The 23,923-nt window shown below is 34.7% G+C and overlaps 1 protein-coding gene across 1 annotated transcript; it reads right to left on the bottom strand.

Annotated features, from left to right (window-relative positions):
• Nucleotides 1-1,169: 1,169 nt before the first annotated feature.
• LOC119075595 (neither inactivation nor afterpotential protein C) lies at nucleotides 1,170-23,590 on the bottom strand. The gene is made up of 21 exons (XM_037182065.1): nucleotides 23,432-23,590; nucleotides 23,159-23,365; nucleotides 20,957-21,489; nucleotides 20,794-20,893; nucleotides 20,460-20,738; nucleotides 20,157-20,402; nucleotides 19,369-19,511; nucleotides 13,763-14,311; nucleotides 13,515-13,665; nucleotides 13,222-13,363; nucleotides 8,467-8,606; nucleotides 7,939-8,112; nucleotides 7,473-7,655; nucleotides 6,569-6,675; nucleotides 6,328-6,477; nucleotides 6,148-6,257; nucleotides 5,433-5,492; nucleotides 3,008-3,195; nucleotides 2,522-2,925; nucleotides 2,148-2,469; nucleotides 1,170-2,094 (listed from the first exon to the last, which is right to left on the bottom strand). The coding sequence occupies exons 1-21, from the start codon at nucleotides 23,516-23,518 to the stop codon at nucleotides 1,693-1,695; spliced, it is 4,677 nt and encodes a 1,558-aa protein (XP_037037960.1). The 5' UTR covers nucleotides 23,519-23,590; the 3' UTR covers nucleotides 1,170-1,692.
• Between the last annotated feature and the right edge of the window lie 333 nt (nucleotides 23,591-23,923).

Genomic DNA, 23,923 nt, shown 5'->3' on the forward strand with positions numbered 1-23,923 from the left:
TTCTTCTTATAAGTTTCCAGCGGATAAATATTGGCTTACTTTTTGGAAGAGTAAACAAACTATAATTCTACACGACACACACACTCAAATGACATCTAACCGAAAGAAAAAGTTTGAACTACTTAGTAAATTGCGATTAACCATCTTGTAGAGTAAGGAAAAAGTGTACGGGTACACTTTACCCCCCAACATACTAAAGATGTTATGAAGACGGATTTATTGATGATGACATATTACACAGCACACAACACACACACAACATTTATTGAGTTATAGAAAATTAACTTATTTGATATTGATTGATTACAGGCCGTGCTCCTACTCGTACACATCGATTGAATCAAAATATTTATGCGAATTTATGTTTACCGAGATATGCCTTTTTGTATTATATTATTGTCGTTCGACGCATCCATAATAACATGCTAAAGTTGCTGTATGAGTTGAATGATAGACGGCACGGATGGGTAAACTTTTTTTTATTTAATATTTTTTCGGATTTACAGTATAGTGGTGAGACATCACAACGAACAGCAACAACAAAAAATATATAAAAAACGATTTGTTTTATCCGGTAACATGAATCGATAAATTTAATAGCATAAAATTTCAAAATATTTATTTTCGCTTATATTGACAACATGAAATTGAATTAGATGATGGATGACTTTTTCACTTCGTGCATAGTTTTTTTAAAAAAAAATTCGAGAAGAGAGATCAACGGCAGCAAGGGACACATACATTTGTTATTCTGCCATTTCGCATATAAGCAAAAATAAACTGAACTTCCATTGAAGGATCGTAGTGCTCGTAACCAATACCCTCTCTAGCAACCAAACTTCGTTTTGACGCAGTCAAAATACCACCTTATTTTGACAAATGTGACACTGACTTTTTCTTGTAATAGAGTTGCCGTGCCGCGCTCTTTTTTAAAGCAATATTGACGTCACACGAAAAAGACAAACTTTAAACTTTATTTCATTTTTGCACACCAAAATAACGGAGCAGCACACCAAAAAACACGTCACAATCACAAATTATTCATTTTCGAACACCAAAATGGTTAATCAAGACGTAATATTTTCAACACAAAAAATGAAATCGCTGCTCATACTTCATTTAATTTATTTTTATAAGTGTAAAATTTTCTATGACAGAATACACTGTAAAGTTTTACCACCTTAATTTTCCTAGTTTGGTTGCTAGAGAGGGTATTGTCGTAACACATAAAAACAAAAGCACCAACAACAACCAACCAACGAACCGACGAACTAACACAAAAAAAAACCTGCAAAATTCAATTTAGCTTTTATAATTGAATAGGACACCCTAGCACCTGACACATCGGCGGAAGCCTAATAGATTGGTTATTGTTGTTATACCGTAACGGTACCGCGTCATGATGATGATGATATTCCACTGAAGAATTATTCACACATTTTTCAGTTGATTTTTCGTGCACATTCCAGCAAATTTTCGTGATTTGAGTTATTTAAAATGAAAAGAGTTGACTGTATTGATTTTGTATAGGCTTGACATTCTCTGCATTTATGGAAATTGATAAAATTTAAATAAAATAATTGATCAATTCACAGAAGTGGATAGCATCCGGTACATGGACGGAGTAAATGAAAATTTCAAGAATGGATTGAACATGAACCGCTAATTTACACAATCCTCGCCGGTTGTGGCTTAAATTTCGACGGCATATCCTTCTAAAATTATTCCAGGATGAATTTCCTCCTGAATGTACACACCAACTTCATTACCGTTGGTTTGAGTAATTGATGGATGGGATTTTTTGTTGTCACAATCGATCTGCCTTGAATGACTATTATTTCCGTCTGTGCTTGTTCGTTCATTTGGACTGTTAATTCTCTCATAGATGAGATTGGATGAACTCGATGGTTTTAGCGGACTGTATCTCGTCCTGGTTTCTTCAAATCTGCTGTTGTTGTTCAGCTCAAAGGTGACGCCATTCCGTTCACGATCTTCCAGTGCGTCCTGATTCGATGCCGATCGTTTCATAGAGGCCCGATTGTATTTGGTTTTCCTCAGCATCCCTTGAAAGTTGAATGGAGCCTCGTCGTCGGTCTGTAAGTATACAAAGTTGAAATGGTTTCGCTCGCCTCGACGTTATCACATACTTCTTGGCTCTTGTTCCTACCAATTAATTGCATTTCTCTTACTGGATTTAACTTTGGGAGAATAACATCAGGTTGTCCATTTAGTTCCCTATTCGAATCGACTTTTTTAAGAGCACTCGGTTGAGGAGCCGGTTTTCTTTTCCCGAAAGAATTTGGTCTTTCAAGTGATGCACCGTTTGGTTTTGGAGGTGCTCTTTTCTTATAGACACTGGGCTTATCGGCAAAATTATCATGTGCTTCAAACGCTTTCTGGATTTCATGCGGTTTCAGATTTTCATAAATTGGCTCCGGCGGTAACGGTGCTGGTGGCTTCGATCCGCGTCTAAATTTTTGGTACAATTACTGACAAACCACAATGACAAAAACTCTTTTACCTTTTGATGGGAGGCATTGGCACAGAAGGATCTCTGATAAATGGCGTCGTAGCTATGTCGTTCATACTTAAATCAGTTTGCGAACTTTGGTTGTATGGCATCTGTGTAGCTGTTGTTATTTTCGTTGAAACGGTATTCGTACGACGAAGCGGTGCATCCCAGGATTCATGATCCGAATCCGCATACGACACTGCATTCGTATTGTACGATGCTTCGATTGGATCACACAAGTACATCGTGTCGAAGTAAGGAATATCAGCAAAACGAAATGGTATTTTACGAACGGATGGACGAATCGGCCCCAGACGAGCCGGATTCGTCTCCTGCGGATCAACTTTGTCGAGAAGAATGCATTCGTTGGTCTTTTGCAATGCAGTTACAGTGCCCTGATTGAAAATGTGCACCTTTTTTTGAAGAGGTGAAAATGCACCCAAATAAATCATTATAAGTGTCGACGATGTTTGAATTTTAAAATTTGTTACCAACCTGTTGGGACATATTAACGAGATCATGGTATCGTGCCGCGCGATAATGTAACAAAATTTGAAAAATTGATTTCTCTTTCCATCGTTTTGCGTAATTTTTCACAAATGCAGATGTTTCAGCGTCTATTTTTCCTGTTCGTTTATTTATTAAGGAACCGTATTTTCGGCGGGTGATGAATCCACGATAAGCTAAAAGACAAAGAAAAAATTTTCCATTTTAATATAAATATCTTGTGCCACATTGTATGCGCGGCTGCTAATTTAATTAATTTTTTAAATGAGGCCTTTGCAACATTTTTTTTCAAAATATTTATTTAAATTGATAATACCCTGAGGTGTCACACAACATAGGATTTATGTCACATGAATGTCTTACACGGTGGGTAGCATTACATTTTATCGATTAACATATTACGGTTACAGAGTTTGAATGGGTGTTGTTGGTGGTGGTTATTTGATTTATTGGCTTTTAATAACTCTTTTCGTTGTTGGTTTGCTGGTATATTTGTTGCGAATGGTTCAGCTTAAGTGATTTATTATGGCTTTAACAAGCGAACATTCCGTATACGTTAATGTATCTATGCTAGACATCAATTTCGTCTTCAACCACCTCACTTGCGCTACAGTTTTCAACTTATATCAAAACTTTTCCTTGGTTCTTTTCTCGAAAAGAGGGAAAAAAAATTCTAACTCGTTCGAATTTCTTATGTCGTAAATTCATTTTTTTGTTCTGCTATCAGGTCGCCTAATTCACCTAATGGTTTTGGTAATGATGGCCAAAGTTGGTATAAATTTGTTTGAGCGAGGACACAGTCGAAAGGAAATGATTGACATTCTACAAGAAAATCGACATTTTTGTCTAGACGAACGAAGCAGACACTGCAAAGTATTAGGAAACACCTGAGGCGAACCACGATTTTTCGTTTCATTTTAGATAATATGCTTAATGAAGTCAAGAACAACGCCATATAAAAATTGTGAAAATGGCAATAGCTAAATTTACAAATATCAAAATTCATCTAAATAACACCTAAATAACACCTAAATAACACCTAAACAACACCTAAACAACATCAAATGTAATTATTTAAAATTACATAGGGTTTGACCTGTGATGATTTATTTGTTTAGTTAACACGAACCATCAAAGCTTTCGCCTGCATTAATTTGAGGCTGGTCGGTTAGACTGTATCTGTATAATTACGGAAGTAATTTATTTATAAAATTTCATGAACGGCAAATCGTTTTGTTGTTTTTGTTAATGTGACGTGTGGCACCGCACCTGTATACCTAATTATGTTGGATTGGTAGTACATTTTGCAATTAATATCTTGTTCAATCAGACATAGGATTTTTTAGACAGATAAATTAAATATAATGTGGATGAAATTCTTTTAAGTTCTATATCAATCTCTTCTTAACACAAGGTTAACGTCGTCTGCTTCAACGCTATGAATGTATGTACGATCACTTGCATCGAAATGTTGAAGTGGATCCTGTGTCAGTCTAATGCATGAAACTACGATTTCTTCTTGAAACTAGAGTTTTCAGTCTTAAAAATTGTAACGCAACAGACCGTTATTGGCAAAATCTGCCCTTAAGAGAAATTATGTTATGAACACCATTTGAGCCACATGGCTTTATCTATAAAATTTTAGAAATAGGAAACATGTAAAATGAGTTGAGTAAATGGTGTTTATTGTGAAGTGATAAACGAAACGGTTACACGGTTGCATAAATTTATAGTTTACACACTAGTGCGAGAAAAGTCAATCTAGAGTGCACGGAAAAGTGAGTTCACACAAAAAAAAAACAGAGAGTACGATACATGCCGATAAACACATTTTCTACATCAAACAAAAAGAAAAGGAAAGAGAAATAGGTTAAAGATTGAGTTAGAGTCGATTAGAAGAATTTTGTAAAAGCTTTAAATTACGTTGATACATCAGAATGCGAATATTTTACACTAGAGCTTATTAAGTAGTTTTATCAATTTTTTTTTTTCAATAATGCAACAACACTTGCCTAATCTTAATATTTATGAATGGTTAAGAAAACTCTTGCAGGTGAAATAATACTTCCATTCTTCAATCTGCGTAGATGTAATTTTATTTTTCAAACGACTTACATTCACTACTACAACATTGATTTAACATTGAAACTATAGAATAAGAAAGTATAACAATACTTTCGTGTCATTAAACAATATAATGTTACGTCTCATTTTATGATTTCCCTTATTATTTTTTTCCATCCGAATCTTTTGCGTCGTACAGTATTTGCATAATAAATTTGCAAGAAATTCAAATTTGCACATAGTCTAGTGATTATACATTTTATATCGTTTCACCTCTCTCAGCCGGTGACAAGATCACAAAAAAAAGGTGTCCCTGAATGCATACAAATTTACTCTTCATCAGACGTACCTTTTTGAATAGTTGTAGCTGCCTCATCAGTGGACGTGTCTCGTTTTAATTCCTTTTGAACTGAATGCCGAAAAAGAGAGAGAAAAAAGAATTGGAAAATCGCACGACATAATTCAATTTTAATGATGACTCCGAATTTGAATTTATGGAAAAGCATTGGTAAAAGCACAACGTTGATGGATGATAGGGGATGCATGGCTTGATTTTTTCTGTCGCTCTACAAGGGCAACTGACTGTGTACAAAAAAAGAAAAAGTTTAACAGCATTTGAGTATTTGATACAGAGCGTGCACTTCTGTTTCATTTGTAAATTACGACAGGCTGGACATCTTTTCCATACATTTACGAACAACAAGAGTATTTTAGTCTAGTCAGTTACCCCAATTTTGTTGCTCTCCAATACTTTTAATTCAAGCACGACCCAGTCGTAACTTGCTTACGTAATTGTAAATTAAAATTCAAAAAAATAAATAAATTAATTTTGTTCTGAGCATTGATGTAAACGAATGATTTATATGCGTTGCATCAGCTCCACAAATAACAGGTGAACAAAAAATTATTTTCGGACATGGTTCGCATGTAAATGAACGTGATGGAAAAGACGTATTAGGAAGAATAAGAAGGTGAAATTTGACTCGATTAAAAGCGGATTAGGTAAGGTCAAGGTGAAATTTAAATTTTAGAGCAACGAAAAAACTGACAAAAACAAAACTTACCAGAATTTTGACGAATTTTTTCGATTTTTGAGGCCACGTTCCGTTTCGCAAGGAAAGCTCTCATCATTGATTGCACTTTAACGATTTTCTTCACTTGAGTTTCGTACAATCTAATCGAACAACGAGAAATTGTAGCACTAAGTATCTTCATGCAAACATTTGAAAAAAAATATTTCGAACCTCGACAAATACTCGACGTTGTAATATTTCAGAAAAACTTTCGTTTTTCCAATAATCCATCCTTCCATCTTTAATCGAATCAAAAGTAGCCGACAGTTGTCTTTTGTCATTTCCACATTTTCATCGAAATCAAAAGCCAAGAACTTATAGCTGAGAGAGAGTGGAAAAGTTTTTTTTTCAGATTTTTTTTTTCGCTAAAAAAAGAAAGTACAAGCAAGAGCAAAGCACTGCGATTAGTTACCGTCTCAAAAACTCTTGGAAAGAAATCCTTTGTGGGTAACCCTTTTGTCTTGCAACAACTGTATCGGGAATAGCCAAAGCACGTAATTGTTGATAAACCATGTCGGACTGAAAAATCGAACATTTAATTAAATTGGGAACGGAGAATAAAAAGTCGTACGATTGAATTTGTCCATTATACTACTTTGTAGCTTTGATGGTTACGCTAACCGTTAGTAAATCCTTTCGTTTTTTTTTTGTATTGGAGACATGCGATTCAGTAGAGGTCCAACTTCTGTACACTTTTCAAATAACTAGTTTAACAAGTCGGATGGATCAACATGTGAGTGAGCACACCTTGAAGGATTGTCACTTTGAAGGAGAAATAGACTTATGTGCCCTGTTGTACGTCGAGTTTTATAAATTGTCATCTGTTCTTGGTAATTTTCTTTAACATTAAAAACTGAATCATATAATCAACCGTAACAAACATGCTTAACGTCCGATTTGAATAAGACTTTGCTTTTGAATTGTACTTTTCCATTTAAACAGAAAATTATTTTACTTTGAGCTATTTTCAATTCTACAGTAACTAAAAGTCAAAGATTTCATTCCTGGAAAAAATGACCTTTCGTAAAACTGTTTTACATCCAAGGCTGGTATTTGCATTAAGCTTGATTGTGCACATAATGAAACGTCGTTTATTATTCATTCACGACTGACAAAAAACATTGATAACGAAATGTGTCTTTTCAATGAACAATCTTCAATCGTACTGCTCCACCCGATCAACACAAAAAAAAAATCTAAAAGCTTTCTCAAAACGGTACGAAAGTCCTTTGATAATGTGAAATTGAACAATAAAAACCCATACACACTGCGGGTAAATCATATACACATCGAAGTGTTTATAAAAAGGAACGTACTTGAAAGCCCCGTGGATTATGCTCTAAATCAGCACGAATGCATCGAACAAAATGTGTATTGCCACTGTTACCACCAACTGAAAGTCCTTTTAGTATTTCCAAACTGGTTGCTCGAAAAACACTTGACAACGTTCGCATTTTATGAACTTGCGAATATTGGCCGTGCGACAATGTATTAATTTTCTGTGGATGGGAAACATAAAATCGTATAAATGTGTGGGATTATGTGTTTATAGCATTTATTATTGTTTTGATAAATGTTTATGTCGTTTATGTCGTATATTACAATGTAATGAAGGGCTCTGATGAGATGAGACGTATGTTGGGTGAATAATTGTGTTACAACGTGATTATATGTTGCGGTATGTATGGGGGTAGTGTAATATGTGTACACGTGTTGCACAAAACTGTTCAAAATGTACGGTGTGATTTTAGCGCGATTTTTTTTCCCTGTTTTCCTTTTCACCTTCGTACTCGTTTTTTCGGCAACCAGGGCGGCACCCCACTTTGATTTACCGCTTGGCTTGGATTTGCTCACTTGTTGCTCCTCGTAAGCCATTGTTAGGTTTCCGGTTTTCGAAAGTTGATTGGTGAACATCATTTTAACGATACAATCAGTGGATGTTCTCATTGTTTCAACCTAAACAAAATCGAAAAAAAGAAATCATTTCGCATGCAGGCACTGCTATACATTGCCAGTACATTAAAATCACATACATTATACATTATCGCAACAAACAATTGAATATTAAAATGTTACACGGCATTTATAAGCACGCTGTGTGCATATATGAATATATTTAAGGGTTAAGCAGAATCGATATTTAATCGCTTGAAAAATTAATTGAAATTACACGTATAATGGACATGATATATACGGACAACGGCTCTATGAGGAACGTTAAAAGATTATTATGGGATTTCATTTTGATTTATCCCATCGGTTGGGGAGATTCAGCTTTTTGAATTATGGATTTCTAATGTGCGCACTTACCATTTCCGGTGGCAAAAAGTCGCGGTTTTTATCTGCCAAATCTCTTGCGTCATATGTAATCTTTCCGGTGTAATGAGCTACGCTGAATTCGTGCCCGGTTATTCTCTGTATGTGAGTGCTTTTCTTGGAATTAATCGAATCTGCAATTATTTCAGTTATTTTAATTGAAGCGGAAATTAAGATAAAATAGGATAAATAAAACGCTTGGAGAGATTGACCAACAAAAGGGTTGATTTCATTTTCGCCGAAGGGATTGTTTTTGTAGTCTCGGTGGTTTCAAAATAATCATTTTTTCAACAAGGTACAGTATTACGTCCTATTGAGCAAAATTGTGATTTGAGTAAATACTAACTGGAAGCTGAACAGTACTTACAGTACGAATCGAATGAGATGTAACTCAATAATATCCGTGACCCCTTGTCCCAAAGCTGTTCGATGATTTCGCGATATCACTCTTAAATGGACACCATTTTGTAATAACCAAGTTTCAACCATTTAAAAAATGTCTTTAAATATGGTTTTTGGAAAATCCTGCTGAAATGAGTTGTCATTCCTTCGAAATTACTATCGCTTCCTTGTTTTTAATACTCATGCTAATGAGTGTTGGACAAATTAAATTCCATTCTTTCTTCTTGCAATGGTTTGTCCTAAGGACAATTTCATATTTTGTTAAAGTTTATTGTTAAAATAGTTCCGATTAAAACAAGGCAAAACTTAGCAGAATTTTTCTTGGTACGGATGAATTACATGAACGAACATCTAAAATTGTTTCACTGACATAATAACAGTATAGTAGTTTATATGGCAGGAGTTGTGGCTTCAAAGTTGATTCAATAATCTTAGAAATGTAATTTAAGTTTGAAGCAAAATTGGAAATTTTGACTAATTGTAGTGAGTGACTTTGTCGTAAGGTTGTGATATTTGGTTTGAAGTCTGTTCAGTTACTAAAACAAAAACTACAGATATTACAGGATCACATCAAATTGAGCTTGTGGTTCCAAAATTCAGAGTGATTCGACCACTAGTATTTTAATATCAATTTGTGTATTGGTAAGGTAGGTCCTGCATTAGTCTATATTTCTTTGGTTGTTTATTTACAACATAAAATTACTAACAGCGGTACTGTAACAATTTTCATGTAAAATTTTCTTTAAACAGAAACATATAAGGAACTCTTTGCCGTACCGATTTCAAGGCACCCTTCAGATAAAGGTAGGGCCATCTATCAACTGTCAATTTTACAAATAAAAACTGAACGCTGCTATTCTGTTAATGCAATGAAACCCCAAATATTTATCAAATTTTATTGTCTCAATACCATGGGTCGATTCATCAAATTCGATGTAATCCATACAAATAAAACCAAAATTATTTACATTGAACATAGCTTGTGTACACACAAATCGTAGTCAATATTAAATTCAGAGCAGGTAGACATTTATCAAATAGAGGCAGTGAACTGAAAATACTGGTACATAGCTGTGTGTATACTATCCCAACGAATTTTACCCGAGTCATATTATGTATAACATATACTCCAACAAATGTATCGTCAACGGGGTCTCGTCTAAAATACAAAATATCAAAAACACAAAGCGTAGCAGGTGCTTCACTTTTATTGTATGAAATAGGGAATAGCATCAGTTGGGGATGATAACTTTATTATGACTCTGAACAGCTTTTTATAATTTGCACACGATTTTAGCTGACCACAACAATCATAACACTATGTGCTTACCGCTTAAGGATTGTATTTATATCAACTCTTGAACCATGTTTTTCTCACAACTTGTTTAAAAAAAAAAATTAGATGAAAACATAAAGTTACAATTTATATGCACTTTGTGATTATGGTTATTTAAAGCAGCAGCAGCAGCAGCAGTGAACGTGGAGCGAAAATTATGAATTTCATCTGGTTACAATTTCTTAGGGTTCAACCAAATACAATGGGGTTCAGTGAAGGGAAATTCTATTTTTGAAGTTGAAATAAAAACATCTATGAAAAATAGAGAACGTTGCGATACCAACAGACTGCCTTCTGTTTATTTGTGTTTATTGTTAACTGTTCATTAGCAATAAGTTTCGTCTACTAGATGTTTGTAAGAGATCAAAAGAGGAGACTTTTTCGTTCTTACTTCTATTCAGTAGACTTTAAAGCTTCTAAAAACGGCAAGCTTATAGTTTAATCTTCACAACAGCAATTTCTTCTTTTCAAAGTATCATCTAGTTCTTCAAACAAAATAGGTTAAGACTATCGGCACTCAGTGCCAATAGTCTCTTCATCATAATGTGGCTATTGGCACTTTGTGCCAATAGTCACATTATAATACTGTAAGGAGACCATTTGTAGCGTGTCAAATTTTATAACTTAAGCATAAGATCACGAAAGTAATCATTTAAAACTTTCAATCACTCGTCAATTTCATTCACTCGCTAAAATTATTATAATCTAAAGATTCATTTGAATTGTTTATGATCGTATTAGCTTTTCCTTGTTAAAAATGTATAAAACCAGAATGTTTGGCTAAAATAAATCATTCTAATTCCGACCACTGTTGAAGTAACTTGTTTTATTGTCAACTTTTGGATGAGATTAGAATCAAAAGAATATTTATAGATTGGCTTGTCCCGTTATGATACCCTTACTATCATATATGAGTATAGCTAATTTGTAGTATTCTACACATTCGCACTGAAAAACAATAGTCATTGGCCAAAGTACAATGAAAAATCTGTTGTTATCTCACATTTTAAGAAAAACTAACGTAATCTCTGCCAATTTCAAAATGTTAGCAGACCATTCGACTGCAAATAGCTCATACGTTGACTAATCTTTCGTTTCAACTATCAAGATAACATGCTTTTCAAACCAAAATTTTATTTTGTTAGATTTAGTGAATTACAGTGACAATAATCTGAACAAACGAAACTTCTTCCTAACGCAATCTGTAGAAGGATGAATTCAGGTGGAACAAACCAACCTCCTTCCCTGCATAGTTTGTAGAAGGATGAATTCAGTTGGAACAAACCAAACTTCTTCCTTACATAGTTTGTAGAAGGATGAATTCAGTTGGAGCTAACCAAACTCCTGTCTTGCATAGTTTGTATAAGGATGAATTCAGTTGGAACAAACCAAACTCCTTCCAAATACAATCTGTAGAAGAATGAATTCAGTAGGAACAAATCAAACTCCTCTCTAACTCAATTTGCAGAAGGATGAATTCAGTTGGAGCCAACCAAACTCCTTCCTTGCATGGTTTGTAGAAGGATGAATTCAGTTGGAACAAAACGGAACTTCTTCCTAACACAATCTCTAGAAGGATGAATTCAGTTGGAACCAAACACTCCTTCCTTACATAGTTTGTAGAAGGATGCATTCAGTTAGAACAAAACAAACTTCTTCCATACACAATCTGTAGAAGGATGAATTCAGTAGGAAAAAACAAAACTCCTAGCATTTTCGATAGTATAACTCATACGGCCTACGATCAATGATGTTTCAATGATTTTCGAGAAATTTAATAATTCGGGTGCAAATATTGTTCGTTGTCTTTTTATTTATAGTGTGCCAATAGTCACATTATAATACTGTGGCTATTGGCACTTTGTACCAATAGTCTCTTCATCATAGTTTAGCACCACAGTACCACAGCACCACGTTAGTACCACAGTATAACAAAGAGACTATTGGCTACTGGTATCTCTTTGTTATACTGTGGCTATTGGCCAATAGCTTTTTCGAAAAAAATAATAATAACAACGCTGATCATTTTACACATACTTTTTATAGCAAATCAAATTAACGCGTCATTTTATGACAGGTTAAGATGTTCATAGAAGAAATTTTTAGAAATCTCCAACAGAAACTTTTCGTCAATCATCCCACATTGACCATTTCACGTATGCGGGCGATTCCGAATATTTTTTTTGTTCGGCTATCGATTTAAAGTGAATTCACCAACAAATATGGTGGTAAATATTGAACATTTCCCACAAAAATTAAAAATTATTTTATTCGAATTGATCATGCATTAGGCAATTTATGGATGTGCAACAGCAGCAATGGGACCGATTCATGGTTTTTGATACAAAATTTCATAATACGCGGTGTGGTTTATTATTTTGATTGCTGTTCGGAATGTTCATATCATCGTGCTATGGTTTTTAGGTATTATTTTCAAAGTATTAATGTGCACGTAGAATGCTATTAAATAAATATTGAATATAGCAAGTATGTGGATGGAGCCTTCCTCCCTATTGATTGACTATAAACCATTGCATAACACCGATTCATTAGCGTTTATTACACAATGTACTGTGTTTGTTTTAGCTGGTTTAATTAAATTTAATTAAATAAATAAAAAGGCAAGGCTTTTAGTAAATAAATTACATTGATAGCTTGTACCAGGTAGGTTTTGTAATGTGGAAAAGGTTTTAAATTTAAATTCCATCAATTTTATCATAATGCAAACAATTTATCTGTGTAAAACTGCACTTTTCCTATTTTATCCATAGTTGAAAATATTGAAAATATGTACCAAATTGTAAAAGTGGAAAAAAATTATTTAACATTGCCAAGATCAAAGCTTGATTATCTTTATATAACACTTTACGAGGAGAAAACCGTGAGCTGGCAGACCTAATTTTGTGCACACTCGGCCCGAGACTCAATTTTTTCTTATTTAAAATGCGCGACATGCCTGAAGTCCGAAAATTTTGCATTTTTATAAAAATTAAAATTCATTCTTATCTTACCAGTAATAAAGTCCTCAGACTGTCTACCTCTGGTCGCCTCGTCTATCAAATAAAATAATCCATGTGGCTTAGACATAAGATGGTCAACCGCTAATTTGTTGTCATAGTAATGTAGAGAAGTGACCGGGATCTCTTCCTCTTCCTATGAATCAAAATAAAAAAAGTCCTCAATTAGTTGAGACAATTTGTCGACGAGAAAATGTTTGACAGCGCCCCAGTAGACAAACTAACATTTTCGTCCCTCCAGGCCATTTTCAGCACATTCATGCATGAAACATTAACTGTTCACTTACCTGTTCCATCATTTCCCAAACAAACATTCGTTGGTTGTAGTGATATTGTATTTGTTCGTTTAGCGAATTAATCATTAGCTGCTCGGTGCGGTTTCTATGAAAGCACTCAAAACCAAACATATCAGTCAATGTAATCATGTGTATATCACCGCTGGAAAACATATGCATCATAAGCATAAAATCGATTATGTGGACAAATGACAATCAACCAAATAAATTAACGATCATTCGAATTGAAAATTACTCACAAAACTGCTCTGCTAAATGCCAATTTTTGATTGATTGTGTTCACAATCCAATCAACCAGACGACAATAGATTGTTGCGGCTAGTACATCACGTGCATCTCGTGCCTCATCGGGCGTATGTTTACGTCTTTCAGCCGTGCCACTTTTGATAACGCAATAATTTTCCAACGACCATTGGAATTTTTTCTCATCAATATTGAGAAGTTTGGCTACTATTTGAGAGACATTCGTATTTTCGACCGCCGCAAACTTTCCATCATCCATGTACCGTACATTTCCCAGTATAAGAATGGCAGCCAAAATCTTTCGAATGACTTCCAATTGCTCGTGCTCAAATCCGAGTGCGGTCAATTGAGTTTCGAAATTGGCAAATTTTTCCACATTTCCTTCCGGGTCGTCCCTTATGTAGGGAAACTTCGATGCGGGCGGTGAGTCCTGGATTCTTAGATACCGATATCCTCGACCGGACTCCAATGAATACTTCTCTAATTCATTTGACGAACTCATGGCATCGTAAAATAAGTAGAATATATGGAAGTTCGCTTGATTCCTGTATAAAAAACACGAGAAAAGAACAGGCTGTGTCATTATCAACTCGGTATGCTGAATGTACTCTCTACAAGTGAAATAACTTTAAAACGTCAGTTCATTGTTTGATACAATGAAAGTCTTTCAGTGAGGCTGATGTGCATGTGCAATGAAAATTATTAACGATGAGGGTGGTTGTTTTTCCTCACTATACGTAAAACTACCTCATTCCTTTTCATCTTCTTCATGAACTTATTTTATGACAGACTTATCTGTTCTGATAGCAACACAATTCGAATTTAGTCGTTTATTACATCGTTTACTCAAAACTTATTCCTTGTTGTCGCGAGACATAAAAACCTGTCGCTTTTATTATAGCAACTTTGGAAATAATAATTTCTTTGGCCATAGATTACATTCTCTTTACGACCGACGCGTTTGTGGTGTAAGCTTTTAGCATCTATAAAAGCCCTTTGATTCGAAAAATTAAGTAGATATATAGAATGACGGTGTCAGGACAGGTTCAATTACTTTGGAAGAATGGATATTTTCAGAACAAAAATCATAAAAGAAATTTAATTAATCAATTAAAAGTTTTTAAATTTCCATTAATAAATTCACAGAAAATAACAAGCCAATTAAAATTCATATTGTGTGGTAAATTGCTATTGTTGTACACCTTCTTCCCTTATCTACTATGTTGCCACATAAATCTGTTTCTATGCCAGGTATTTTGTAATATTAACCAAGATGTTGCAAAGTTCTCCAAAATTGATATTTCTTATCCTATGTACAATGATGGTATAAAATGTGACGGGACTATGTAATATATGTGCACAATGTTTAATGTTGTGTTGCACTCTTAAATTTAATGATTTTTTGAAGTGGTACCCAACATTAATAAGATTAACTTCACATTCTAAATGTGCGCAATTTTACGTAATAAAATAATCAAGTTTTCGTGTACACTTTAAAAGTAATTCCGTTGAAAGTTTTCCGCTCATCCACATGCATACATATTATACGTATAGATACTCTCCGTACGGTGCGCGAAGTATATTATTTTGAATAAAGTTTAATTATTAAATTATACGCACAAAATATTGGGTGGTAATCACAGTTCGGAATTTATTAAAACCATATTTAGCTAATATTAGCTATTTTAGTTATTAAAGTTACAGAGACAAAGTTAATGAAATGGATAATTCGATATAACACGTGGTAGTTACGAAACGAGAGCTGTATGCTTTAATATGGTTTCACAATTATGCTATTTTACGCTTGTTTTACTGATGTAAACAGAGTAAACGATAAAGTTAAAGTTAAAGTACCGCGTCACTGACATTATATTGTTTGGTAGAAGAACGTTTGTTTTGCGAGACTGTAGTCTTTAGCAAATTGAAATTAATTGAAATTGGAACATCAGAAGCACTTTGATTGTACTTAATCTTGCATGCATCCTTTTTACAATAAACAAAGGAATTTAAAAACTTTCTTGATGGAACAATTTTCTTTGTTCATACCACATTAGTCTTGGAATATCCACATCTATCAGCATTTTAAAACTTCCTTTTTTTGATACCAACATCGAAAGTTGATACTTTCGCCCTCGAAATCCGGGGCGAAAGTAAAAAAATGCAAGTTATGTGTTTTAGCGGGGAGAAAGAAAGAATACATAAAGCGAAAGTCAATATACATAATGCGAAAGTCGACTACATAATGTAATAGTCGACTCTTGTCAATAAGTGTACTGCGATCAAAATTGAAATAAAGCGTGCGCCAGTGCTCTTATTGAAATTAACATACGAAGTTGATACTTTTTGTTGCTGAATGATTTGTTAGTAATTTGTTAATTTTTGTGTGTGTTGTTGTTGTGATGGCTAAATAATTAAATTTTTGATATACCAGGGGGCTGCCGCCCCCTGGACCCCCGCATTTTCTGGCTAAATGCCTTCATATTTCAACATTTTGTTCTGCTGTTTGCGATACGTATCAACTTTCGATGTTGGTATCAAAAAAAATAGTATGAACGACTCGGGGCAAAAGTAAAAAAATTCAACCTGTGCGATTGAGGCCCTTGCCTTCGGCGCGGGCATCAACTCTCGCACACGGTTGAATTTTTTTACTTTCGCCCCTTGTCATTCAATGTACTATTGATCAATTCCTCATTCTCATTGGTAATTTCAAAAACAATGGTCAGCTCACCTGAAGTAGCTTTCAATGGTTATTTGGATCACAAGGGACGAAAGTAAAAAAATTCAACCGTGTGCGAAGTTTGCAGCCCGTGGCCGAAGGCCAGGGCGGCAATCGCACAGGTTGAATTTTTTTACGTCGTGCCATGTGATCCATACAACTTTTCATTACAATAACTACGAAAATTGTAATTTGAGCTTCCTAAACACGTTACAACTGATGAAATTTACCGAAATAAGCTGAAATATGCGGGGGTCCAGGGGGCGGCAGCCCCCTGGTAAAAGTAAAATTAATAAATTATTGGCAACGTTCTTTTCTATCACAACAATCACAGCGATCACAATGACATCAGACGGAACGCATGTTGTTGCTGTCATTTACTTTCGCATCTTCGTTTGGGGGGAGAAAGTACTTTCGCTCCTCTGTTGTTGCTGTCATCTACTTTCGCATCTTCGTTTGGGGGGCGAAAGTACTTTCGCACCTCTTGTGATGTCGTGGCTTACTGAGAGCTGAATTATTAACCTTTCGCATCTCATTCGGGAAGCGAAAATTACAATTTTCGTAGTTAGTGTAATGAAAACTATATTTTCATGCTTCGGGGCCGAAAATGAGGGCAATTTTTCGAATTTTCTCGGGTTTCCGGCCCTCTGCATGAAAACTTACATGTGCACCTGTTTTGGACGGTTGATTTAAGGCACTTTCGCTTGTAAGCCTCACTTCGTTCGGCCTACAATCCGCGAAATCGCCTAAAATCAATCGTCCAAAACAGGTACACAAATAACCATTTACTGGCTCACTCATTCGTTTTTGTTAAAAATTTTGGTATTTTTACAGAAGTTTTTATTGTATGAAATATTAGACTAGAGGACCCGCAAGTCTTTTTTCAATACTTCTACACAATCTTTTTACTTAATTTGTTCCTTTTTGACTTTCATAGAAATTGAAACTAAAGCAAAAAAATATCTCGTACACCCGCAATTTTAGCTTAGAAACTTTTATTGCCTTCACTTACATACTACAGTTTCTCAATCCACATAAAACACTTCGCACATCCCATGTACGTACTTCGTACATGTTAAGCACATTCATACTGATATATAATAATGCTGTCTCGCGCGCATAAGTGTATGTTTAAGAGGCATCGGTGCTTTGTTGAAAAGCATATATTAGGGCGATTTTTAAATACTGGATTTTAGTTTACTTTTGATGATATCTCTCCATCAGAATCCTTTTTGAAAAATGTGCGACCGCAATTCCGACCACGAATGCGGTAGCTTTTCAACAGAAAATACATTTGGCTGTAGTCGTTTGACCAGCTCTGAGAAAAGTGAGCAGTTTATGAAAATTTCGTTAAAATGCTCACTTTTCTTGGTCAAACGACTACAGCCAAATAAATTTTCTGTTGAAAGCTAACACTAAAAAGGATTCTGATGGAAAAATATCATCAAAAATGAAATATGTTGCACACAAATGTAGGCTACAATTTTAGCTAAGTACCGGTGCCTCTTAATCGAGCTAGTTCCAATATGATTTCGTATGGCTTGTATTGGATTGTATTTGTGGATTGAATAACGTTGAAATCAGAAAAAAAAATTCTAAGCAAAGTTCATCGGGTGTACAGTTAATATAATATTAGTAAAAAAAAAGGTAAATTTGAAGATCTCTACGATATTGATATGCTTTTCATGTTGATGTAATGAAAGCAAATAGACATTTTAGATATATAAAAAAGATGTTTGTCTTTAATAGCGATTGCGATTTTCTCTTACAATTATAAGTTTACAAACGATTGGAAAACTATACGTAAAGTGTAATGAGAATGTCCCTAGTAATCTTACAAATTTTATAGCAGTAAGAAACTTTTACTAATTTTATGGGAAAGAATGCAATATGTTCAAAACGCTTATTACGTACTATCTCGTTACCTCGACTACCTGTATTTACTTACGAAACTAAGACTAAATATAAATTAAATAAACGAGTTGCCGGTACAACACGGAAACGATTACCAAATCCATCCTGCTACATAAATATTTTCCTAGCTGCTGTACAACAAATATAACAATGAACTTTTCAAAAGGTAAACAGGATGAAATTATTTGCACTAAACCAATAATGAGGTTACGACTGAAAATTTCCTCAATCGCCCTACATTTTCATTTCTCTATTCTCATTTGAACACTGAATTTGATACAATTTTACGAGACATTTCCGTAAACATAGAAGAATGTACTGAATGTACCGCATGGAATTCGGAAAGTTTTTCTATCTATTTTCGAAATAAACGAAAAGATTCACCTCTGCGTATAGATATATAACAAACAAAAGTCGCTCCGCAATGTCAAGATAATGTTCATACTTAATGTTTGCATACTAAACACATATTTACATGAACTGTTATGCATGCAATCTCAGAAGAAAATTGCAGCAGTCAGAAAGTTCATGCAACATCCTTGCACTTTTCTTTTTTTTTTGCTTCGGATTGTCTTAAACGAAAAAGAATGACGGGAATATTAAGAAAAGTATGTTTGCATACGCGTTCCAACGATTATAACTATAGAAACATACATATAGTTAATATATACACTTTCAAGAGTTGTATACATCACGAAATAAAACCTTACAATCATTGTAGGTTCATAACTTGGATAATTAAAGCTCAAAATGGAGATGCCATACCGCATGAGTAGAATGAATAAATATTGCTTTTCTTTTCACATTACTTTCCGTATTGCTCTACTCTTAACAAAGATACGATATGAAACCACATCAAGTAAGATTAATTTTTCATTTGAAAATGTTTTGGGTTTTAAGGATCCGGATGGAATGTGAGAGAAAATGAATGTAATCATCTAACCAAAAATGCGTTACAACAACAAAACTTACATATCGGTAGACGAAACACGAATTTTCTCCAGCAAGTATATCCAAAATATGGCACCACTCAATTTACCAGTAGAGCCAAATGTTACTTGAGTCATCGAGGCACATCGTGTCGAATTGGGATTTAGCGGTGTACCAGCATTTATCTATTGGAAACGATATTTAAAAGAAAAAGTTTAGTCATCTGTTATCGAAAACCACAACAAAATAGGTTGTAAGAGGTGGACCAATTTCAAATAACATGACCGATTATATTAAGCAGACTCTAGATTTTTAAAGCGTTTCATTCTTCAAATGATTGAGATAAAATTGAGCGTAGACTCGACTCAGAACATTTTGAAGTCGCCTTAGGTGAATACAAACAGGAAAAAAAAATGTTTGAATAGATTTTGGCTTTTCTGTCCTCATGTCTACGTTAATAAAGTGATTAGTGATATAAAAATTGGTATGGATATACGTTTCTTACGTAGAGCCAACGTTCGACTACGACAGCAACGAGAAAAAATAAGCGATAAACAGTTGAACGTTGCTTCACATACATTCATCTGTTATCGATAACGACGACAAAAATAGTGACAAGCTCTGTGTAAATATAGTCCTTTATATAGTAAAACGCATGTTAAAAAAAATTGAAGTACAAGATTTGAAATCAACAGATCAAAAACACTTTGATCGGGGAAGTAATAGATCCGATATTAATACTGGTCATATGCTTGCCGTCTGTAACAGGTTTGTTAAGACTAATGAAGTAGAAGACTTTGCGTCAGTCTTTTAAAAATATTAGTTCTTACCAGCATATGAACCGCGTTTGTAGCGTCTCGCAAACGATCAGAGATGCCTTTATTTCCTTCGCCCAAAACGAGCAGATGATCCACTACCAGCTTAGCATTTGTGGACTTGCCTGAATAGGATTCACCGGCAAAAACGATGTTCTGACACTCTTCATGATGTAACATATCTTGATAGGCACTGTCGGCCACCGAAAAGATGTGAGGTGCATTCTCGGAGCGTGACTTGCACACGTATTTATTGTGAGCCTAAAAATTACTTATTTGTAGATTGTGTCACTGCAAAGTTGTAATATGAACCCATACGCTCTTCGGAAAAGAAGTTGGCATTTCATTAGAATTCAAGGAGAGTAGGACATCTCCAATAAAAGTGTACGAGTGACCTTTTTTCAAGCGATTTCTAATTTCGTCTGCTATTGTTTCCTCTGTTACTTTTTCCAGTGCTGCCAAATCTTCAATAAACATTTTCTCAGGATTACGCTGGTACTTCTTCAGATATCCTCTGATGATAGAAATTTCCTCTCTCTTATTGCCTCTTAAAGGACCGGCCACATTATTGATCAAATGTTTTATTTCGCATGACAGCTGAAATACTCAATTAAGTTACTCGGTGGAAAGAATGACATAATCTTGAATTTACATGATGGTCATTGTTGGTGTCACCTTTCAAGTCTGTAATGAAAGGGTGTTCTAGAACCTCAACCAAAAAGGGACGATTTTCCCAATTCTTCTCTAAACATCTGAAATTTTTTTTGCTTAGTTGATTAGGCTAAAACGCTAAAATGGGTACAACTTCTGCTTACTCTGCAATGAAATCGTTTAAGTTCTGTGACCAGTTCGCTGGTCTGTACAGAGTCGGAGGTGGATTCCGAACAATTTGAAACATTGCTCTGGTCGGATGCATGTCTAAAAATGGAGCTGCACCATCGGCCAACTCAATTGCAGTAATTCCAAGTGCCCAAACGTCAACTCTGTTTCCATATACGCCGTCTTCATCGTCGTCGCCCGATCCTTCATCGTAATCGACACGACGTGGTTTCGCATTCGTAACCATTTCCGGTGCCATCCAACATGGTGAGCCAATGCAAGTGCTTCGCCGTCCGTAAGTTGTTTTGATGTCTCTCGCCAGCCCGAAGTCGCACAATTTCACTTCACCCTCACTTGTCAATAAAATGTTATTGCCACGCACATCGCGATGGATTGCATGATTTTTGTGAAGATGAATAAGACCCTTGGCAGTTTCACGTAAAATGTAGGCAATGTGTTCTTCGCTGATTTTCCTATTGGCCGTTTGCAAGCGATTTACGAATTCCACAGCTGATCCACCTGCACAATACTAAGTTAGAAAAAGAAACTGTTAGAAAAGGCTACGTGGTTTACTAGAGGGAGTAGATGGAGGTTTTAATGAACCATCAACGATGAAATTCATTTGCTTTTATTAAAATAAAAGTTCAACGGAAAATTCGTTGGCCTGACGGGTAAATATTTAGAAGCTGCAACCCAGAAAATAAGCTTTCCGTGAAAATGTTTATATTTCAATCCACAATCCCAGATGAGCTTTTCCAAGAATAAGGTAATGCAGAGTACAGTTAGTAACCCGTTTAAGATATTGACAATTTTTGTGTTGTCAATTTTTGTGCTGACACAAATTATTTGTGCTATCACAAATTTGTTGAAATTCGTTCAGATTTCGTTGTAACACAAATATTTGTGCCATCACAAATATTTAGGCTGACCACAATTGTTTTTAGTTCGGTTCAGTTTCATTCAAGATCTCAACTCAATTACGCAATTTAAATTTACAGGACCAAATTATAGACGGGAACTGAATTCGCCCTTCAAAAAATTGTATTAGGTAGGTGTTTGGTTTGCCATAGAGTTCTGGATATAAAACAAATAAAAAAGTTGAGATAATAATTTCAGAAAAGGAGATAACATCAGAGATTTTCATGATTATGGGTGAGAATACCTAATGCAATCTCGATTATCATGATTATTTATGGCTCGAGTGCAGATTTAGCAGCTTTAAGTGACTTTCCTGTAAGTGACATGAAAGTTGTCAGATTTTTCACAAATCAACTTTCAATTTGAGTGAACACATATTTTTCCGACCCCCCCTGAAATAAGAAAGTTACAGCACTCGAAATCCATGCACAAGTAGAAAATTTTGTAAGAAAATGTTAGTCGACTTTCATGTTTCTTTATGGTTCATGGTACATGAAAGTCGACTCATATTTTCTTACAAAATTTTCGACCTGTGCATGTATTTCGAGTACTGTAACTTTCTTATTTCAGGGAGGTCGGAAAAATCTGTGTTCACTTAATTTGAAAGTTGATTTGTGAATAATTCGACGACTTTCACGTCACTTACAGGAAATTCACTTAAAGCAGCTAAATCTGCATTAGAACCATAAATAATAATTGATAATCTCTGATGTTATCTCCTTTTCTGAAATTATTATCTAAACATTTTTATTTGTTTTATATCCAGAATCCATTTTTCTATGGCAAACCAAACACCATACAATTTATTGAAGGGCGAATTCAATTGCCGTCTATAATTTGGTTCTGAAAATTTAAATTGGTAATTGAGTTGAGATCTTGGATGAAACTGAACCGAACTAAAAAAAAATGGGGTCAGCCTAAATATTCGTGATAAATATTCGCACAAATATTTGTGTTACAACGAAAACTGAACGAATTTCAAAAAAAATTGTGCCAGCACAAAAATTGTCACTATCTTAAACGGGATCAGTTAGTTAGTCTATTTTTGTATTGATTATTTTAGAGTTGAATGGTTATGAGAATTTTAGGTAAATTAAAAAGTCAAGAACGTTTAAAAAACCCTATGAAATTTGACTAGCACAAGAATTTTCTACAGTTTGAAAAAAAAACTTATTCTAAATAAGCCTTGCAACAGAATGTTAATTGCAATTGATGCAATATACGTTAATGCGTTTTAAATTCGTTCAGTGGAAAATCCTTACAAAAATCCTTTCACTTACCTCCAAAACGAACCAGATCTCATCGGGATTATCTCCATCGCCTTTTTTACGATAAACTCCCAAAAAGTCCGGAAGATTTGGGTGGCTGGAAAAATCTCTTAGAATGCGATATTCCTCATTAATATGCACAATTAAATCCTCTTCATATGGTTGAACTTTTATCGCAACCGTTTTACCATCCGACTGCGTATCACTGGCTTTATAAACCTAGTTTTATCAATGAAAATTATATCAGAAATATAGATTCGTATTTCTCATTATTATTCACACAACCTTCGCCCAAACACCAATTCCTAACACATCACCCAGAACATATCGATCACCCGGTTCTGGAAGCGAATCAACGGATAGATGACTCATACTTAAGTTGCACTAAATTAACTTCTTTCCCCGGCGAATAATTTAAACACCTGCTCCGTGCGCGTCAATCGGTGTACTGCCAGTTTAAAATTATTATTTTATTATGGCAGTGTCTGGTAATAATTCAATAAACGATAATCCAATTTGAAGCTACACAAAATTATTAGAAGCCGTACATATTATGTCAATGTGTTGCTTTTTGATGGACTTTTACGTGATGTTTAGCTGCTATTGAGGTCGTCAACAATGTTTTAGGTTTTAATCGATCAAATTTTTGCATTCTTACATCACAAAAGGGGTGAAACATCAGTGCGGTAACAATTAATCGTCACGGGTTTCCATGAGTTTAAACTATTATAATTTAGCTGGTGCGATTATGATGTGGTCAATTTTTTTTTTTTTGGT

The sequence above is a fragment of the Bradysia coprophila genome, unplaced genomic scaffold (assembly GCF_014529535.1).
Source record: "Bradysia coprophila strain Holo2 unplaced genomic scaffold, BU_Bcop_v1 contig_232, whole genome shotgun sequence".
In the NCBI taxonomy this organism is placed as follows: domain Eukaryota; kingdom Metazoa; phylum Arthropoda; class Insecta; order Diptera; family Sciaridae; genus Bradysia; species Bradysia coprophila.